Below are 22,398 nucleotides of genomic sequence, written 5' to 3' on the forward strand. Positions count from 1 at the left end.
CGGCAGGCATGCAGCCACACTGCGGGGTCTGGGGGCCTGTGAGTCGGGCCTGTGATTTGGAGGATTTGGACTTGGCCAGGCAAATTTTAGCGAAGTGTCCCTTTTTACCGCAGTCGCTGCAGTTCGCGTTCCGGGCCGGGCAGCGCTGCCTGGGGTGCTGATGCTGGCCGCAGAAATAGCAAGGTAGCCCCCTGTGTTGGGCGGGCAGCCGCGCGGCACAGGCCTGGGGTACCATCTGGTTAAGGGTCCACAAGAGGGTCGCGTGATCAGACGGGAACGCGTTGAGGCTTTGGAACGCTACTTCTCGGGAAGAGGCTAGCTTTACCGTCTCTTCTAGGTCGAGGGGATCATAATATCCACGCATGTGTATAATGAGATGCAGACAGGCAGTGATTGACACACAGGATGCCCAGTAAGCACACAACACAGTGCAGCCAATCACCAGACAGGACACTACCACTATAAAGCCAGAGGGCACTAGGTTTCCCGCTCTCTCGGGACCCAGCCACTGAGACAGTCAGAGTCCACGAGCTAGCACAGTGCAAACACCAAGCGGTAGCTAGTAAGTCTGGTCAGGCTACTACAAGGTCTCCAGTCAGTTCAGTATAGCATCAACCCACAGCTGAATATGTATATCAGTTCTATCGTTGAATAAAACAGTGTTGGATCTTCTACAGTGTTAGACGTCTGTTTCTAGCTCCCCTAGTCTGCAGCAGCTGCTGCATTGTGGGCTGGGCTGTCGGCTCCTTGCTCTGAACACCAGCCATGCTGCTCTCTCTCACAGCCTCCTCTGTGCCCTTACTCAACCACTTCTTCTGCTGTTTACGGTCCCTCCGGCTTCTTAGGTCCATACAACTCTGTATGGGTCCTGTGCTGCTGCATATGTGGAGGGAATGTTCCGGAAGTTGCTGGGGAACGAGGTGTTCCCGCGCCCGCCGGTGGCGGAAATATTGCTTTCCAGTTCCGCGCTCAAAAGCGCAAAAAAGTCAGGGGAAAAGGTCCAAACGTCCGACCGAAATGGGAGCCACCAAATGTGCGACCTCCTCCCTCAGAGCCGCCACCGGAAGTCAATGGAATACTATGTTGACAAATGTGAGGTTACCAATTTTGGTAAAAGGGATTATTATTTAAATGATAAAATATTAAAACATGCCGCTGTGCAGAGACCTGGGTGTGCTAGTGCAAAATGTTGGTTTACAGGTGCAAAAAAGGAGGTAGGCAGAAAGCGGGTAATTATAGGCCAGTGAGCTTAACTTCGGCAGTAGGGAAGATGCTGGAATCTATCATCAAGGAAGAAATAGCGAGGCATCTGGATGGAAATTGTCCCATTGGACAGACGCAGCATGGGTTCGTAAAGGGCAGGTCGTGCCTAACTAATTTAGTGGAATTTTTTGAGGACATTAACAGTGCGGTAGATAACGGGGAGCCAATGGATGTGGTATATCTGGATTTCCAGAAAGCCTTTGACAAGGTGCCACACAAAAGGTTGTTGCATAAGATAAAGATGCATGGCATTAAGGGGAAAGTAGTAGCATGGATAGAGGATTGGTTAATTAATAGAAAGCAAAGAGTGGGGATTAATGGGTGTTTCTCTGGTTGGCAATCAGTAGCTAGTGGTGTCCCTCAGGGATCAGTGCTGGGCCCACAACTGTTCACAATTTACATAGATGATTTGGAGTTGGGGACCAAGGGCAATGTGTCCAAGTTTGCAGACGACACTAAGATAAGTGGTAAAGCAAAAAGTGCAGAGGATACTGGAAGTCTGCAGAGGGATTTGGATAGGCTAAGTGAATGGGCTAGGGTCTGGCAGATGGAATACAATGTTGAAAAATGTGAGGTTATCCATTTTGGTAGGAATAACAGCAAAAGGGATTATTATTTAAATGATAAAATATTAAAACATGCTGCCGTGCAGAGAGACCTGGGTGTGCTAGTGCATGAGTCGCAAAAAGTTGGTTTTCAGGTGCAACAGGTGATTAAGAAGGCAAATGGAATTTTGTCCTTCATTGCTAGAGGGATGGAGTTTAAGACTAGGGAGGTTATGCTGCAATTGTATAAGGTGTTAGTGAGGCCACACCTGGAGTATTGTGTTCAGTTTTGGTCTCCTTACTTGAGAAAGGACGTACTGGCACTGGAGGGTGTGCAGAGGAGATTCACTAGGTTAATCCCAGAGCTGAAGGGGTTGGATTATGAGGAGAGGTTGAGTAGACTGGGACTGTACTCGTTGGAATTTAGAAGGATGAGGGGGGATCTTATAGAAACATATAAAATTATGAAGGGAATAGATAGGATAGATGCGGGCAGGTTGTTTCCACTGGCAGGTGAAAGCAGAACTAGGGGGCATAGCCTCAAAATAAGGGGAAGTAGATTTAGGACTGAGTTTAGGAGGAACTTCTTCACCCAAAGGGTTGTGAATCTATGGAATTCCTTGCCCAGTGAAGCAGTAGAGGCTCCTTCATTAAATGTTTTTAAGATAAAGATAGATAGTTTTTTGAAGAATAGAGGGATTAAGGGTTATGGTGTTCGGGCCGGAAAGTGGAGCTGAGTCCACAAAAGATCAGCCATGATCTCATTGAATGGCGGAGCAGGCTCGAGGGGCCAGATGGCCTACTCCTGCTCCTAGTTCTTATGTTCTTATTAAGAGATTAATGAGGATGCTACCGGGACTTGATGGTCTGAGTTATAAGGAGAGGCTGGATAGGTTGGGACTTTTTTCCCTGGAGCGTAGGAGGCTTAGGGGGTGATCTTATAGAGGTCTATAAAATAATGAGGAGCATTGATAAGGTAGATAGTCAACATCTTTTCCCAAAGGTAGAGGAGTCTAGAACGAGAGGGCAAAAGTTTAAGGTGAGAGGGGAGAGATACAAAAGAGACCCGAGGGGAAATTTCTTCACACAGAGGGTGGTGAGTGTCTGGAACGAGCTGCCAGAGGCAGTGGTAGAGGTGGGTACAATTTTATCCTTCAAAAAGCAGTTAGTCAGTTACATGGGCAGGGTGGGTATAGAGGGAAATGGGACAAATGTGGGCAAGTGGGACTGGCTCAGTGATAGAAACTGGGCAGCATGGACAAGCTGGGCCGAAGGGCCTGTTTCCAGGCTGGAAACATCTGTGACTCTATGACTAATAATTATGAGACGCACAGACAGGGTGGACAGTCAGAGGCTTTTTCCCAGGATGGAAGTGTCGATTACACAGGGCCCAGGTTCAGGGTGAGAGGGGGGAGTTTAAGGGAGATGTGCGGGGTAAGTTTTTCACACAGAGAGTGGTGGGTGCCTGGAACGCGCTGCCAGAGGATGTGGTGGAAGCAGCACATTAGCAACATTTAAGAGGCAGCTGGATGGGTCGATGAATAGGGAGGAAATAGAGGGATACGGACCGAGTAAGAACAGAGGGTATTGGTTCGGGCATCGTGACCGGCACAGGCTGGGAGGGCCAAAGGGCCTGTTCCTGTGCTGTACTTTTCATTGTTCTTTAAAATAGGATATTATTGGAACATGTTAAAAGATTCATTACTGTGTCACACACTGTGGCTTCAGTCCATCAGAGGCTGTGAGACAGTCAGTTCAGCCCTACTATCTACATTGCTGCAATAAATGATGGTGGAACCCTTTACTCAGCTTTCATTGTTTGCCCGTTGTGATATTTACTGGCTGTCTCCACTGCAATACAGATTATTACCTCACCTGTCCTGTGTACTAAATCGGAAACGGGTCAGGTGGCAGGTATTCGGATCTATAAAGCTTGAGGAATTCACACTGTAGATACAGAGCTGTTCAGATCTCGCACACTTCTCTGTCCGAAAGGGAGGAAGTTGAAGAGTAGAACACTCGTGGAGAATTCACAAGGGCAGACCCAAAAACTGCAGCACCATCTACCAGTCAGAGTTCCAAAGTGGGAAGGCTGGACCTCAGCAAAGAATATTTAAAGGTAAGAATATCTCAGTCACTGTTTTTGCATCGATCTGTGTTTAATGAACGATAAGGTCAGCTGATACACTTCTCAATTTGCAGGATAGCTGATTGATTATCACAGTGTTCCTGTCAAATCTGTATCTGCCCATTATTTTATTATATGTGTTGCATTTTGTTTTAAATTGTCGAGAAATCGGTTATAAACATGCAATCTCACAGCTGAATTCCAATTTATAATCTTTATTATTGTCACAAGTAGGCTTATATTAACACTCCAGTGAAGCTATTGTGAAAAGCCCCTAGTCGCCACCATCTGCAGTGTTGGGGCTCGAACCTGGGACCCCGGAGCATTACTCCGTGTCCAGTGACAATACCACTACGCCTCCAGCTCCCCTTCTTATTTTTTCAAAAGCAGTATAACGATGCAATGAAATGTTAATTTGTTCGAAGTTGTAAATAAAGAATTCAACCTCGTGGCTCTTACCATAAATTGTTGAGGCAAAGGTGGAGAGGACAAATCCGGATACATCCTGAAAATACAACTCAATCTGATGAAAATCAAAACATGCAGCAGAATAAACGGAAGGGGAGAGTTTAAGGAAGACAAAGGAATGGGGAGTCATAGAATCATAGAATTTACAGTGCAGAAGGAGGCCATTCGGCCCATCGAGTCTGCACCGGCTCTTGGACAGAGCACTCTACCCAAGGTCAACACCTCCACCCTATCCCCATAACCCAGTAACCCCACCCAACACTAAGGGCAATTTTGGACACTAAGGGCAATTTATCATGGCCAATCCACCTGCACATCTTTGGACTGTGGGAGGAAACCGGAGCACCCGGAGGAATCCTAGACAGACACGGGGAGAACGTGCAGACTCCGCACAGACAGTGACCCAAGCCGGGAATTGAACCTGGGATCCGGGAGCTGTGAAGCAGCTGTGCTAACCACTGTGCTACCGTGCGTCAGTCAGACCCAGTCAACACGGTGGCCAGTGGAACGTCCCCAAGTCAGTCAGTAAATGCAGTGAGGCAGTGAGAGAGAGAGAGAGAGAGAGAACAGTCAGTTAACTGAGAGCGAAAGAGGGCAGGAGGGAAAAGCAGAAGAGAAAGGAAGAGAGGGTGGCAGTCAGAATTAGAAACCAGCAGTGAGTCAGTCACCAGGCATTACAACAACAATCGGACCCATCGCGAGAGTGAAAAGCAGCGGTCTGTAAGTTCCTGGTGATTCTTTAGCAGCGACAATGATTCCTCAAGTTGTCCCACATTCCCATAAAATGGGTACAATGAGAAACCATCTTTCCCCCGCAGAGAAAAGGACAGCAATGAATCAGTAAACAGGAAAAAGGGGAACATAGAACATAGAACATTACAGCGCAATACAGGCCCTTCGGCCCTCGGTGTTGCACCGACCTGTGAAACCACTCTAAAACCCATCTACACTATTCCCTTATCGTCCATATGTCTATCCAATGACCATTTAAATGTCCTTAGTGTTGGCGATTCCACTACTGTTGCAGGCAGGGCATTCCACGCCCTTACTACTCTCTGAGTAAAGAACCTACCTCTGACATCTGTCCTATATCTATCTCCCCTCAATTTAAAGCTACGTCCCCTCGTGCTAGACATCACCATCCGAGGAAACAGGCTCTCACTGTCCACCCTATCCAATCCTCTGGTCATCTTTTATGCCTCAATTAAGTCACCTCTTAACCTTCTTCTCTCTAACGAAAACAGCCTCAGGTCCCTCAGCCTTTCCTCATAAGATCTTCCCTCCATACCAGGCAACATTCTGGTAAATCTCCTCTGCACCCTTTCCAATGCTTCCACATCCTTCCTATAATGCGGCGACCAGAATTGCACGCAATACTCCAAATGTGGTCGCACCAGTGTTTTGTACAGCTGCAACATGACCTCATGCCTCCGAAACTCAATCCCTCTACCAATAAAAGCTAACACACCGTACGCATTCTTAACAACCCTCTCAACCTGGGTGGCAACTTTCAGGGATCTATGTACAGTGACACCGAGATCTCTCTGCTCAACCACACTGCCAAGAATCTTACCATGAGCCCAGTAATCTGTCTTCCTGTTATTCCTTCCAAAATGAATCACCTCACACTTTTCTGCATTAAACTCCATTTGCCACCTCTCAGTCCAGCGCTGCAGCTTATCTATGTCCCTCTGTAACTTGTAACATCCGTCCGCACTGTCCACAACTCCACCGACTTTAGTGTCATCTGCAAATTTACTCACCCATCCTTCTACTCCCTCCTCCAGGTCATTTATAAAAATGACAAACAGCAGTGGCCCCAAAACAGATCCTTGTGGTACACCACTAGTAACTGGACTCCAGTCTGAACATTTCCCATCAACCACCACCCTTTTTCTTCTTCCAGCTAGCCAATTTCTGATCCAAACTGCTAAATCACCCTGAATCCCATGCCTCCGTATTTTCTGTAGTAGTCTACTGTGGGGAAACTTATCAAACGCTTTACTGAAATCCACATACACCACATCAACTGCTTTACCCTCATCCACCTGTTTGGTCACCTTCTCAAAGAACTCAAGAAGGAGAGAGAGAAAGGGACTTGTTTGCTCCTTTGGTCAAAGAATTCTCCCTCCGTGTACCCGAACAGGCGCCGGAATGTGGAGACTAGGGGATTTTTACAGTAAATTCATTGCAGTGTTAATGTAAGCCTACTTGTGACAATAAAGATTATTATTATTAGATGCTAATGTTAACTTCGGAACATAGAAACAGCAGATCATTTCAACCCCAAACTGTGTTCAGCTATTAAATGCGGTCTTGATTAACCTGTGACTAATCTTTAATTACCCATTTTTTTCTTGATAGTTGTGGCAAAGTGACTACACTTCAAAGGTGACTTCAGCGACATCAAAGCACTTTGGACATCTTGAGTTTGTGAAAGATACCACATAAATGTAAGTCATTTGTAAGTCACTTGTCCCTCAGCAACAAGAGCATTGCTGCAGAGACTGACAGACTTCACTCTACTGTTAAGTGAAGCAAGGCTTCATTTCAGTCTACAGCATCCGGCATCTAATTTAAGATTCTGCCTCCTTTATTATAAAAGTCCTTGTCAGAGGAAATGGTTCTCTGTGTCTCCTGTTACACTGCCCTGGGCTAGGGCACGGTCAATTCCAGCCCCCCTTGACCCAGAGTCACAGCACAATTGAATTAACCAATAATTCTTAGAAAAATACCCAAAGTCTTTGGCCCTTGGCTACCCAATAATTACAGTCACCAGGTTTGTAAATGTAAAACATAATTACTGGTCAACTGTTCTCTAAATCCTAATCCCCACTTTAACTTCCTCAACCCTCTATACACACACACACAAGACAGACAAACACAGAGGGGACAAGAGGGTGAAAATAACAAGGGAAAGGCAAAAGAGTCTTTGTTTCAGACGGTGTCTTTAATCACACCTTTCTTCAGAGTTAGCTTTCAGATCCAGGTCTCTGTTTACAGCTGTGATGGTTTCACTGCAGTTTCATTCATTCAGGTTCTCTGCAGGTTCAGAAATACATCAACTCACAGCCTTTCTGGAGAGAGAGGGAGAGAGAGAGAGAGAGAGAAGAGAAGGTCCTTTCTCTGAGTGTCCAAGATTCAAACTAGGCTCTTTGGGTATCTGAAAATCAATCCCCTCAGGCAGGATCCAATCACCGCCTGTTACCGGGCAGAATATGGCCATTTGGCCAATTCATTGGGCACCAGCCTATTGGTTGAACCAAGTCCCACCCCATCTCTCGGGTGCTGAGAAGTCTGGGTTTTGTTGTCCAAAGCTACAGCACCATATGCTAAGTTGCAGCTTTGTGAATTCCTCATTATCTCTGCTGCATGACTGAAAGACACATGTCCATTAAGCATCCATGAATCAAAAATGAAAATGGCAAAAATACAGAAAGGTGTAATGAGGGAATGATCAGGAAGGAGCCTTATACTATCCTATTGCATCTGTTCTGAGCTCTGTAGAGACTAATAACCTTTTAAAAGATAGAAATTCCCCCCAACACCAATAGAAATAACTGAAATAAAAGATTCTCCATTAAGTCTTTTACTGTAACAAACCAACTAAAATAAACAAATATCAAACATTAATTAACAGGTAACTGATACCAAAGGAAAAGGTAGGTTTCACATTAATGCACCCAAAATATGTCTTATGAAATGTTTTTACTTTCTACCACAAGTCTTTCAGATGTATAGTATTAAATGAACTGTCCCACAGTGATACCGAGCTATCCAGAGACAAACAACACCAGAAAAGAGAAAACCATTAAGAATCGAAGCGAACATACAGACTAGGGGAGCGGTTGGATGCCCAGCAATTTAGTGGGATAGGATTGAGAGAGCAGTAAGTGGGCCTCATGGACAAGATGAATTTAGAGCAAGGGGAGATGGGAGGGGAAGTAGTTAAAGATGCATTTTCAGGGCTGGGACAGAGGGAAGTATGAAAGGAAGTTTAACAGGTGAACAAGTGGAAAAGAAGGATAACTTAACTTAAAAGAGCAAAGACACTGCAGCCGGGCTCCAAGCCGTGGTCTGCTCTTCTTGCTCCATGTGGGAGACCAGGAACATTTCCTGTTCCCAGGACTGCAGCGCCTGGATCCCCGAGTTTCGGAAATGGAACGGCGCCTGGGGACACTGCAGAGCATTCATGGCTCTCACCCTCTGCTGCCAAGGAACCCGCCACTGGGTCACCATCGGCGGGACTGAAAGATTCCACTGGCCGGAAGGGCTGGAAAACGTTTGTCACTGTATCTCCTCCCTGGTGTCAGCTGAAAAGTTGGACATAGAACTCTCTCGTCTGTCACCCATTGCTCAATGACAGTGGGACTGAAAAGCTAAGGCCCCAGTACGGATCCCTGAGGTGACTCAAGTTACCTTTCTGCTGGAATATTTGGCACTTGTAGAGTTGGCCACATTCCTTGCATGGCTGAATCTTTCCAAGTGCAGGAGTGACTACACAACTGGAACCTTGGTCACAGGGAACGGTCTAAATGAGCAGAAAGCAGTCCAACTCTCACACCCACCGGTACACAAATTATGCCACGGAACTAGAGAAGATTTACCGAGAGTAACAAAATAATGATGGACGTACATCAATGATTGTTTAAATGCCAGTCATATCCATTGTGCGGTTTTAGGAAACACATTATCGAACGTGTGCTGTGACTTAGAGCAGAGACCAATGGACTGATCAGGAGGAGGTCACAAGGTGGGAGTTAAGAGTCCTGTGGCTCTAGTCACAGAATTGAATTCTCACCATTCCCTGGCCAGTGTTCCTCCCCCAACAGCACCAATTTCGCACCAAAAATTACAGTCACCACATTCAACAATCATTTGTTTCTGGTTCAGGAATTCCATAAACTCTTTAATTGTTAACGTGGCTGGTCATCCATACTGTAGACCTCGATTCCGGGATGATACTTATCAATGAAAGATATCCCAACAGTGATAAAACTTAATGATATTTGGACAGTGTATACAATGTCATTTAGGTGACTCAAACTAAATGCCAATGTTTTATTTTCAGTGGCCCCTGTTGTAAGCAACAGCTCTCAGATACAACATGGCTAATGACAAAGAACTGGACCAAGCCCTTGCTGAGCTCAAGGCAAACATGAAGGAGGCAAAGGTTTCAATGCAAGTATTTCAGAACAGAGAAAGGTTTTCTACAATATCCGGGGTATTGAAACCCATTTTCCAGGTAGCCGGAATAATTCTTAAACTTGCTTTAGGGAAACGAGAGAGTGAGGAGCTCACATACATGAAGGAGCAATTCCAGACAGTCAGAAACCAGCTCGATGTCATTTCAGATCAGATTAAACAAGTGCTTTGGGAGATAGAGAAAAGTACGATTAATAATCAGTATTTCCCCATTGAAGAGAATCTGAAAAATCAGTTCAGGAAATACATGGACATCATCAATGCAGCACCAGAGTTCCGGGAGAGTGAGAAACGAGAGTTCCTCACGCACTTTGATGTGACTAAAGGTGACCAGAACCTTCACACTCTCTATGATGCTGTGATGGGACATTCTGCCATCTTTGGCAAACCCATCCTGGAAACCGCCATGCTATATGATCAGAGAAATCGACGCCTCATGGAAGAGCTCTGCTCCCGACTGAAGGAGCTGTTCTGTATTGGCCTGATTGCCATGATAGGTCACGCTGCCCTCACTGGAACTGACGTTGAGGCGTTAAAGAAAGAATGGAATGAGAAAATTACCAAAGTTGAGAGTAGAATGAAATCCATGATAGATCAGTGCACAAAGGGGTTTGCAGAGCAGGCAGAAATAGATGTCGAGGGTCTTATAAAGAACAAGGGTGAGCGAGATAACAAGGGGTGTGCAACCTATATAATTGAGGCTTTAACAGGTAAATATGACTGGGTTAAATGGTCTGTGCGCGTCTATGACCCTGTCTCTGGGTTCGACAATCACTGTGTCATTGGTCCCAATCGGTTTCACTTTTTCAGGCTCAATGGTGTGAATGTTGTTGTTTCCTATGCCATTGATCCAAAATCTCCACTTAATGAGGCACAGATCAGGCAGTTAATGGAGGGGAAAGATAGCTGGAATGATGCAAAAGAGGTTGCCACATTTGTGCACAATAACCTTCCCTCGGGGTATGTTGTACACACAGTGAGACGATACAAGGACCTGTGGGTTCACAAGAACTTCCCCAACAGTTGTCATTTCTGGGAAACATATAGCGGAGTCACCCTGTGTGTCCATTCCACATAAACCTCCTCTCTGCTCCAATGAATCAACGCACAGCTGGTCAGGAAATGCTTGCTTGTTAATTTTTAACGTTTTGAAATAGAATAGAATTTGAAATTTATTGAATGGATCTTTCAAATCTCTTTTTGTTCATATTTCATGTCAAATGAGGAGTTAAATAAGGAAATATAACATTGCATGACTAAAACTGAGCAAATTACAAAATCCAAATAGAATCCAAATAGCAAAATAGAACCTCTCATCTCGGGCATTGCTGGGTCCAATGTGTTCTGCTGTGCCCTCATGGAACTAGGAACTCGATTTGTATTTGGTTAAATCTCCATTAAATAATGGAAGCACAGCCTTACTGGTCTGGAACTTGACATTCAATTTTATCACGCCGAATGTCAGTCCTTCAAGCTGTGAACCTGACTGTTGAAGTTTAAGCTCTGACAAGACAGTTTGTCCCAAGGACACTTGTGAATGTCCCGAGGCAACTGGGGTTCATACAACAGTCTGTGGCTGTCAATATTGAGAGTGTTAAAGCTCAACTAAACCCCACTAGCGATCATAGTTACACAATAGGGGTGTCGGTCAGGTTGATCTTAGATTAGGATAAGTGGTCGGCACAACATCGTGGGCCGAAGGGCCTGTACTGTGCTGGACTGTTCTATGTAATAATAATTCATCACAACTATTTCACTGACGCTCTGAAAGATGTCTATCGATTGAGGCACCTCCTACTCATTGCCAAATGTGGATCTTTGAAGCCATAAATCTCCAGAGATTTTCCAGCTGATCTGTGAATTAGAGCCAAGCCTCCTCGACATTGTTATCCCGGTGTTAACGAGGTTTTGATTGCAGCTAGTGAAGAATTGTGAGGCTGAGGGAAAATGCAAAGATATTACCAATGAAGAAAGGAGATGGTCTTCACTACACCTACATTTCTGTCAGCAATGAGCATGCATTGGAATGACTCAGGAATACATGATGGCTTTTTCTATTTCTGATAAATAGATCTGTAATAATCTGAGATCTGTGTCACTTACTCAATCTGTAATGTCAAATATTCCTCTGTGATACGGAGGCTGGCTGAGTTATGTATCTTGTACTATTTCAGTTTATTTGTTGCAATTACTGTTCCAGATTGTTATTTGAGAAGGAAGAATGTATAGCTATGAGGAGCATGCAGAAAAATGGCACTCAGTGAATTGTTCATTCAGGGGGCTGAATTCCCTGTGCTGTAATAATCCTGTGAGTGTGCAACTGTTAAAATAAAGTTGGTTCTGATTATTCACTGCAATGTGCTGGATAAACTCAGCCAGATTACAGGCTCCGTCTGTCTCAGGAAGTATTACTGAACTCCATTATATACATTCAGGCACACAGTGAGGGTGGGACACAGGGCGGGATTGGCTGCAGAGCTGGCGAGGGGCCCTTGCTGTCTCTTTGGCTGATGATCAGTGGTCCTTCCCAATCAGGGAATGGTGAGACCACTGTCGAGAATCCCTGGAATCAAGACCCACAGGGGTGGAAGTATCACCTATTGAGAGTTGCCGGCCAATCAGAGGCCGGCAGCTATTGTGCGCAGCAGTGCCACTGGGAGGCAGTGGCTGCTGGAGGACAAACACCTAAGGAGCAAGCCAGGCCACAGGTAAGTAAAGTGGGATAGGGGCGAGGAGGAGTACAGCGGGGTCAGCAGCAAGGGTGGCAGTCAGCGGGGCTCCCCTTCCTGGTCAAGTGCCTTGCTGAGTGCCTTTGATCAAGGGAACCACACCTCCCCTCTCCCCTCTCCCCACCTGGAGAGGACAGGCTGGCCGCCCAGTTTTTAGCTGCCATGTATGTTGCATGGCAATAGAGCCATCTGCAGCTGGGTTAATACCAATGGCGGTGGGATGAGGCCCAGACGTGGTTATTTGGTGATTAGGGGAAGGTGGTGGGGCAGTGGTATTGTCACTGGGCTAGTAATCCAGAGACCCAGAGTAATGCTCCAGGGTCCTGGGCTCAAATCCCGCCACGGCCGATGGTGAAATTTTAATTCCATGAAATCTGATGAGCACAAAACCATTGCCAATTGTCCAACAAATCCACCTGCTTCACGAATGTCCCTTAGGAAAGGAAATCTGCCATTCTTACCTGGTCTGGCTGAGACTCCAACCCACAACAATATAAAGAACAAAGAAATGTACAGCACAGGAACAGGCCCTTCGGCCCTCCAAGCCCGTGCCGACTATGCTGCCCGACTAAACTACAATCTTCTACACTTCCTGGGTCCGTATCCCTCTATTCCCATCCTATTCATGTATTTGTCAAGATGCCCCTTAAATGTCCCTATCGTCCCTGCTTCCACCACCTCCTCAGGTAGCGAGTTCCAGGCACCCACTACCCTCTGTGTAAAAAACTTGCCTCGTACATCTACTCTAAACCTTGCCCCTCTCACCTTAAACCTATGCCCCCGAGTAATTGACCCCTCTACCCTGGGGAAAAGCCTCTGACTATCCACTCTGTCTATGCCCCTCATAATTTTGTATACCTCTATCAGTTCGCCCCTCAACCTCCGTCGTTCCAGTGAGAACAAACCGAGTTTATTCAACCGCTCCTCACAGCTAATGCCCTCCATACCAGGCAACATTCTGGTAAATCTCTTCTGCACCCTCTCTAAAGCCTCCACATCCTTCTGGTAGTGTGGCGACCAGAATGGAACACTATACTCCAAGTGTGGCCTAACTAAGGTTCTATACATAAGACCATAAGACATAGGAGCAGAATTAGGCCACTCGGCCCATCGAGTCTGCTCCGCCACTCAATCATGGCTGATACTTTTCTCATTTCCATTCTCCTGCCTTCTCCCGTAACCTCTGATCCCCTTATTGATCAAGAACCTATCAATCTCTGTCTTAAAGATAGAGCTACAACATGACTTGCCAATATTTATACTTAATGCCCCAGCTGATGAAGGCAAGCATGCCGTATGCCTTCTTGACTACCTTCTCCACCTGTGTTGCCCCTTCCAGTGACCTGTGGACCTGTACTCCTAGATCTCTTTGACGTTCAATACTCTTGAGGGTTCTACCATTCACTGTATATTCCCTACCTGCATTAGACCTTCCAAAATGCATTACCTCACATTTGTCCGGATTAAACTCCATCTGCCATCTCTCCGCCCAAGTCTCCAACCGATCTCACAGTAACATCATTGCAGTGTTAATGTAGGCCTACTTGTGACAATAATAAAGATTAATAAAAATCTAAATCCTGCTGTATTCTCTGACAGTCCTCATCGCTATCCGCAATTCCACCAACCTTTGTGTCGTCTGCAAACTTACTAATCAGACCAGTTACATTTTCCTCCAAATCATTTATATATACTACGAACAGCAAAGGTCCCAGCACTGATCCCTGCGGAACACCACTAGTCACAGCCCTCCAATTACAAACACACCCTTCCCCTGCTACCCCATGACCAAGCCAGTTCTGTATCAATCTTGCCAACTCACCTCTGATCCCGTGTGACTCAACCTTCTGTACCAGTCTGCCATGAAGGGCCGTGTCAAAGGCCTGACTGAAGTCCATGTAAACAACATCCACTGCCCCACCCTCATCAATCATGTCCTCAAAAAACTCATCAAGTTAGTGAGACACGATCTCCTCTTCACAAAACCATGCTGCCTCTCACTAATACGTCCACTTGCTTCCAGATGGGGGTAAATCTTTTCTCGAAGAATCTTCTCCAATAATTTCCCTACCACTGACGTAAGGCTCACCGGCCTGTAATTTCTTGGATTATCCTTGCTACTCTTCTTAAACAAAGGAACAACATTAACTATTCTCCAGTCCTCCGGGACATCACCTGAAGACAGTGAGGATCCAAAGATTACTGTCAAGGCCTCAGCAATTTCCTCCCTTGCCTCCCGCAGTATTCTGGGGTCTATCCCATCAGGCCCTGGGGACTATCTGCCTACATGTTTTTCAAGACATCCAACTCCTCCTCCTTTTTGATCTCAATGTGACCCAGACTATCTACACACCCTTCCCCAGACGCATCATCCACCAACTCCCTCTCTTTGGTGAATACTGATGCAAAGTACTCATTTAATATCTCTCCCATTTCCCCTGGCTCCACGCATAGATTCCCTCCCCTGTCCTTGAGTGGACCAATCCTCTCCCTGGCTACCCTCTTGCTCTTTATATTTGTACAAAAAGTCTTGGATTTTCCTAAATCCTGTTTGCCAATGACTTTTTGTGACTCCTTTTAGCTCTCCTCACTCGTAGCTTAAGATCAGCATGGTAGCATTGTGGACAGCACAATTGCTTCACAGCTCCCGGGTCCCAGGTTCGAATCCGGCTAGGGGCACTGTCTGTGCGGAGTCTGCACATCCTCCCCGTGTGTGCGTGGGTTTCCTCCGGGTGCTCCGGTTTCCTCCCACAGTCCAAAGATGTACAGGTTAGGTGGATTGGCCGTGATAAATTGCCCTTAGTGTCCAAAATTGCCCTTAGTGTTGGGTGGGGTTACTGGGTTATGGGGATAGGGTGGAGGTGTTGACCTTGGGTAGGGTGCTCTTTCCAAGAGCCGGTGCAGACTCGATGGGCCGAATGGCCTCCTTCTGCACTGTAAATTCTATGAATCATAAGAACTAGGAGCAGGAGTAGGCCATCTGGCCCTTCGAGCCTGCTCCGCCATTCAATGAGATCATGGCTGATCTTTTGTGGACTCAGCTCCACTTTCCGGCCCGAACACCATAGCCCTTAATCCCTTTATTCTTCAAAAAACTATCTATCTTTATCTTAAAAACATTTTTCTTTTTTTCACAAATACTTTTATTGAGGTATTTTAGGCATATAGAAAAAGTGACATTGTACAGGACAAACAAAGAAGTCAAGACACAAATTAAACATAGTGCAAACCACGGCTCTGTTCACGCACGGACCTGCCTCAATATCCCCCTACTCTACTCGACCCTAGCCCCCCCCCCCCCCCCCCCCCCCCACGCTGACGCTTACTCCTCTGCAAAGAAGTCAATAAATGGTTGCCACCTTCGGGCGAACCTCTCAAGGCGAACTTGACTCTCTCTAGGCCAAGAAAGCTCGCCATGTCCGATAGCCGCACCTCAGGCCTCGGGGGGGCTTTGAGTCCCTCCATGCTAACAGTAATCGTCGCCGGGCTACCAGGGAAGCAAAGGCCAGAACGTCGGCCTCTCTCTCTTCCTGGACTCCCGGGTCCTCCGAAACCCCAAAGATTGCCACCTCCGGGCTCATTACCGCCCCAGTTTTCAATACCCGGGACATGGCATCTGCGATCCCTGCTGTTCTGGGCGAGGTGTTTTCAGAACCCCAAAATGTATCATGGAGTTCAACCAACCTCCCCCTTTAATGGATTTGTTGCTTTTCCGAGCACGCGGCTTGTTCAAAGAACAAAGAAATGTACAGCACAGGAACAGGCCCTTCGGCCCTCCAAGCCCGTGCCGACCATACTGCCCGACTAAACTACAATCTTCTACACTTCCTGGGTCCGTATCCTTCTATTCCCATCCTATTCATATATTTGTCAAGATTCCCCTTAAATGTCACTATCGTCCCTGCTTCCACTACCTCCTCCGGCAGCGAGTTCCAGGCACCCACTACCCTCTGCGTAAAAAACTTGCCTCGTACATCTACTCTAAACCTTGCCCCTCTCACCTTAAACCTATGCCCCCTAGTAATTGACCCCTCTACCCTGGGGAAAAGCCTCTGACTATCCACTCTGTCTATGCCCCTCATAATTTTGTATACCTCTATCAGGTCGCCCCTCAACCTCCTTCGTTCCAGTGAGAACAAACCGAGTTTATTCAATCGCTCCTCATAGCTTATGCCCTCCATACCAGGCAACATTCTGGTAAATCTCTTCTGCACCCTCTCTAAAGCCTCCACATCCTTCTGGTAGTGTTGCGACCAGAATTGAACACTATACTCCAAGTGTGGCCTAACTAAGGTTCTATACAGCTGCAACATGACTTGCCAATTCTTATACTCAATGCCCCGGCCAATGAAGGCAAGCATGCCGTATGCCTTCTTGACTACCTTCTCCACCTGTGTTGCCCCTTTCAATGACCTGTGGACCTGTACTCCTAGATCTCTTTGACTTTCAATACTCTTGAGGGTTCTACCATTCACTGTATATTCCCTACCTGCATTAGACCTTCCAAAATGCATTACCTCACATTTGTCCGGATTAAACTCCATCTGCCATCTCTCCGCCCAAGTCTCCAAACAATCTAAATCCTGCTGTATCCTCCGACAGTTCCCTAGGTGTGGGATTACAATTATGGACACGTGGGTTTTTGAACACAAAACACTGTTTATTCCATGAACTCAACTTAACATCTCAAATAAACATTGGATCTCTTAACATCCCTTACATCAAAGATAACTCTGAAAATATTGCAACAGTAAATACCTCCTTAAAGTGTTCCTTCAAACTTCCAAAAGACTTAACACCTTTAAACAGTATCACATCAGGTTAAAGGATGTATATATTTTCTGTACAATGGCAGAGATATATTAGCTTGGTTGATTTCAGCTACAGCACCTTGCTTTCTTCCTGCAGCTCTCTGGACAGGCACAGACACACACCCACTGCTTTTGAAACTGAAACTAAAAACCTGCAAAACTAAACTGCAAAATGGCTGAACTGAGCTGAGCTCCACCCACTCTATTACATCACTGTTTTCTGAAAGGTACATTGCTTAAACATCCATGTCTTAAAGGTACCCTCACATGACACCTCCCCCCAAGAAAAAAAAAATAAACCATCAACTTCAAGATGGTTTCATTTTTCACTTTTGCACCATCCACTAAGAAATGTACACAGTAAATATACCTTTTTGTTTTAAAAAAAAACAACACCCGCAAACAGGTATAATAATATAGACCATTTTTCTTTGCTCTTCTTCCTCCAACCGAAATCCTTCTCGATTGACAGTCTCTTTGAACAAAGTCTCTGCACGATCCATCCATTCCTCTACTCCTCGGCATTTCCCTTCAGAATCAGATAATTTAGTTCAATCTGACCACAGAGTCCCTTGCAATTCTCCAATACAGGAGCATTGGTGATCACAGCCTTCAGGCAGTCAAATGCCTGTTTGAAAGTCCGCTGTCCATTGAAATTTTTGACGTTTCTTTAGCAAGTCCATCAAGAACAAAGAACAAAGAACAAAGAAATGTACAGCACAGGAACAGGCCCTTCGGCCCTCCAAGCCCGTGCCGACCATACTGCCCGACTAAACTACAATCTTCTACACTTCCTGGGTCCGTATCCTTCTATTCCCATCCTATTCATATATTTGTCAAGATGCCCCTTAAATGTCCCTATCGTCCCTGCTTCCACTACCTCCTCCGGTAGTGAGTTCCAGGCACCCGCTACCCTCTGCGTAAAAAACTTGCCTCGTACATCTACTCTAAACTTTGCCCCTCTCACCTTAAACCTATGCCCCCTAGTAATTGACCCCTCTACCCTGGGGAAAGCCTCTGACTATCCACTCTGTCTATGCCCCTCATAATTTTGTATACCTCTATCAGGTCGCCCCTCAACCTCCTTCGTTCCAGTGAGAACAAACCGAGTTTATTCAATCGCTCCTCATAGCTTATGCCCTCCATACCAGGCAACATTCTGGTAAATCTCTTCTGCCGAATCAGTGGAGTAATCACGCCACAAAACTTTTGCACAAATGTTCGGTCAAATCCACTCATGCTAAGAAATCGCATTATTTCCCTTCGTCTTGAGGGTATCGGAAACTCCGCAAGGAAAGTGATTCGGGCTTCTCCAAATTCACTTTTGGCTAGGTTCATCACTAAACCCGCCGCCTGAAGTCGATCGAAGAACTCCAGACGATGTTTTAAATGTTTTTTCCATGTCTGGGAGTTGGAAATAAAAGCAGATTGTCCCACTTTCTCCATGCAATCCTTCAAACGTGGGATAGGATAAGAGTCCGTTCTTGTAACTGCATTCACCTTTCGATAGTCCACACACAACCGTTGGGTACCGTCTGGTTTAGGTACCATCACTATGGGTGAGCTCCATTGGCTGCAACCCACTTCAATTATGCCATTCTTCAGCATACTCTCAGCTTCCTCAGTCGATACCCCCCGTCCATGTTCCCCAGGGCAAATCGGTGGTTGCTGCAGATTGGGGTCCACACTGAGGTTCTTACCTCCCCGACATGCCTCCTCCACTGGCCCCAGATCCGAAGAGCCGCCACCACTATCGGGCTGGTGGAGTACCGTGCCGGCGAAAGCGGCAGAGGCGGCGTGACCAGGGCTGCTAAGCTAGTGCCCCTGCACGAAGCAGCCTCCGACCGCTCCCAAACCCACCCCGCACCCACCATCCATTTCCTTATCATCGCTATGTTGGCCGCCCAGTAATAGTTGCTGAAGTTCGGCAACGCCAGCCCCCCCTTCTCCTCTGTTCCTTTCAAGCATCACCCTCTTCACCCGCGGGGACCTCCCTGCCCAGACAAATCCCAGAATAATTTTATTCAGCCTCTTAAAGAAGGATCGCGGGATAAAGATGGGGAGACACTGAAAAACAAACAAGAACCGCGGGAGAATCGTCATCTTAACAGTCTGCACCCTCCCCGCCAATGACAGCGGGAGCGCATCCCACCTCCGGACCTCCTCCCTCACTCGTTCCACCAGTCGGGACAGGTTGAGCTTATGCAACCTGCCCCAGTCCCCTGCCACCTGAATCCCCAAATATCGGAAACTCTCCCCCACCAGCCTGAACGGCAACCCCTTCAGCCGACTCTCCTGCCCCCTCGCCTGAATTACAAACAACTCCCTCTTAGCCATGTTCAGTTTGTATCCGGAGAACCGGCCAAATTCCCTCCGGGTTGCCATAATACCGTCCGTCCCACCATTGGGTCCGATACATATAACAGCAGATCATCCGCGTATAACGCGACTCGATGTTCCACTCCCCCCGGACCAGCCCTTTCCAGCTCCTGGAAGCTCTCAGTGCAATTGCCAGCGGCTCGATGGCCAGCGCAAACAGCATTGGGGAGAGAGGGCAGCATTGTCTTGTCCCACGGTGCAGTCTAAAATAGTCCAATGTCGTCCTGTTCATCCTTACACTCGCCTCTGGGGCCTGATACAATAGCCTAACCCAGTCGATGAACCCCGCCCCGAACCCGATCCGTCCTAGTACCTCCCACAGATACTCCCACTCGACCCGGTCAAAAGCCTTTTCAGCATCCATGGCGACGACTATCTCTACCTCCCTCCTCTCCGGGAGCATCATAATCACGTTGAGCAGCCTTCTTAGGTTGGCCACCAGCTGCCTCCCCTTTACAAACCCGGTTTGATCCTCCACAATTACATCCGGAACACAGTCCTCAATTCTAGTCGCCGAAACCTTGGCCAGTAACTTGCCGTCTACGTTGATCAAAGAGATCGGCCTGTATGACCCACAGGCCTCCGGGTCCTTATCCCGTTTCAGAATGAGCGAGATGGTGGCCTGCGACATCATCGGGGGTAAACTCCCTCTGTCTCTTGCCTCGTTCAAGACCCTGACCAGCACCGGCCCCACTATCCTGGCAAATGTTTTGTAAAACTCCACCGGATACCCGTCCGGCCCCGGGTATTTACCCGACTGCATGACCTTCAGGCCCCCCAACACCTCTTCAATCCTGACCAGGGCCCCCTGTCCGTCCATCAACCCCCTCCCCACTCTTGGGAAGGTCAGTCCGTCCAGGAATCGCCTCATCCTCCCCGGTCCCCCGGGGGGTTCCAAAGTGTACAGCTTCCTATAAAAGTCCCGAAAGACCTTGTTCAGCCCTGCCGGGTCACCCACTAGATTACCTTCCCCATCCACTACCCTCCCTATTTCCCTGGCCGCTTCCCTCTTCCTTAGTGGCTGTGCAAGCATTCTACTGGCCTTCTCCCCATGCTCATAAATCGCACCTTTTACCTTTCTAAGCTGCTCTACTGTCTTGCCTGCAGTCAACACCCCAAATTCGGCCTGCAGCCTCTGTCGTTTCCTGAGTAACTCTGGCCTCGGGGATTCCGCGTAACTCCTGTCCATCCGTAGGATTTCCTTAATCAGTCAGTCCGTCTCTGCCCTATCTGTTCTGGCCCTGTACGGCCGGATTGAAACCAGCTCCCCTCTCACCACTGCCTTCGGTGCCTCCCAGAGCATCGCTGCCGAGACTTCTCCAGTATCGTTCGCCTGCAGGTAATTCTGCATGCATTTCCTCAGCCTCTCGCACACCGCCTCGTCCGCGAGTAGTCCAACTTCCAGCCTCCATGGTGGGTGCTGAAAGCTGTCCTTACAAAACTGCTGGTCTACCCAGTGCGGAGCAGGGTCCGATATGGCAATTGCCGAATATTCTGCCCCCACCATTCCGGCCAGCAGGTCCCTACTCACAACAAAGTAGTCAATTCGGGAATACACCTTGTGGACGTGGGAGTAGTACGAGAACTCTCGCCGTCGACCGGCTAAATCTCCACGGATCTGCTCCCCCCGTTTGCTCCATGAACCCCCTCAGTTCCTTTGCCATCGCTGGCAACCTGCCCGTTCTTGAGCTTGACCGGTCCAGGCTCGGTTCCAGGACTGTATTAAAGTCCCCGCCCATGATCAGCTTACACGGGTCCAAGTCGGGGATCTTCCCCAGCATCCGCCTAATAAAATCCATTGTCCCAATTAGGGGCATACACACTGACCAGGACTACTCTCACCCCTTCGAGCTGACCCCTCACCATAACGAACCTGCCACCCCCATCCACGACTGTGCCCTCTGCCTCAAATTGTACCCTTTTATTAATCAGGATCGCAACCCCCCTCGTCTTCGAATCCAGCCCCGAATGAAAGACCTGACTGACCCAGCCCTTCCTTAGCCTAACCTGGTCTGCCACTTTCAGGTGGGTCTCCTGCAGCAAGACAATGTCCGCCTTCAGAACCCGCAGATGCGCAAACACACGCATCACTGGCCCATTTAACCCTCTAACATTCCAGGTGATCAGCCTGGTTGGGGGGCACTTCGCCCTCCCCTCCCCTTTTGCCGATCAGCCATCCCCTTTCCTTAACCAGCCCCCCAGCCATGTGTCGCGCTTCCTCTGGCCCGCCCCCTGGCTGGCTCCACCCATGACCTCCTCACTGTTACCATGCCCAGTTCCCCTCCCCGTCAGCAGAACAACCCCCTCCCCCCCCCCTTCCACCCTCCCAGCAACACCATCCTATCACCTAACCCCTGCCCTAATCTAACTATATAGACACCCCCCATCTCGGCTCTCGTTGACTAGCTGCACTCAGCTGGTCTGGGGCTCCCAGCCTCGGCTCCAGCCCGTCTCCCACCCATTGTTCCCAGTCCCCCCGACCCCTCCACACCACTTCCCCAGATCAGCCCTACCTAAGAAAACACTCTGTACAAGTCAGAAAAAACCCCCACCACAGCACAATTCAAGTTAAACAAGAAAAAAAGAGATAAGAAATAACCGGCCCTCTTCAGCCCTTCCCAGACAGACCCAGAAAAACAAATGGCACAAAGTTCCCCTGAAGCGTCCATCTTAACCCAACCCTTTTAACTGGTTTCTTTATTAATGTCCCCCCAGCCAAACTCCAACTAAGCAAAGAGCCCAAACAGGAAACATTCAGGTAAACTACGCTAAAACAATTAAAAAACAAAGATACATCCCAAAACGGGAGAGACACCACATATACTTAAACGTTCTAACCTGAGTCCAAACGTCCTCAGCTCAGGGCCAGC

At 47.6% G+C, this 22,398-nt stretch overlaps 1 protein-coding gene across 1 annotated transcript; it reads left to right on the forward strand.

Moving 5' to 3' along the window:
* Positions 1–3,755: 3,755 nt before the first annotated feature.
* LOC140424660 (protein rapunzel-like) lies at positions 3,756–11,966 on the forward strand. The gene is made up of 3 exons (XM_072507905.1): positions 3,756–3,927; positions 6,769–6,857; positions 9,476–11,966. Exon 3 carries the CDS (start codon positions 9,512–9,514, stop codon positions 10,685–10,687), a length of 1,176 nt encoding a protein of 391 aa, XP_072364006.1. The 5' UTR covers positions 3,756–3,927; positions 6,769–6,857; positions 9,476–9,511; the 3' UTR covers positions 10,688–11,966.
* Positions 11,967–22,398: the final 10,432 nt, after the last annotated feature.

This window comes from Scyliorhinus torazame, chromosome 6 (assembly GCF_047496885.1).
Source record: "Scyliorhinus torazame isolate Kashiwa2021f chromosome 6, sScyTor2.1, whole genome shotgun sequence".
NCBI classification, from domain to species: domain Eukaryota; kingdom Metazoa; phylum Chordata; class Chondrichthyes; order Carcharhiniformes; family Scyliorhinidae; genus Scyliorhinus; species Scyliorhinus torazame.

Coding starts and splice junctions, on each gene's coding strand:
- LOC140424660 (XM_072507905.1), top strand. CDS start 9,512: ATGGCTAATGACAAAGAACTGGACCAAGCCCTTGCTGAGCTCAAGGCA.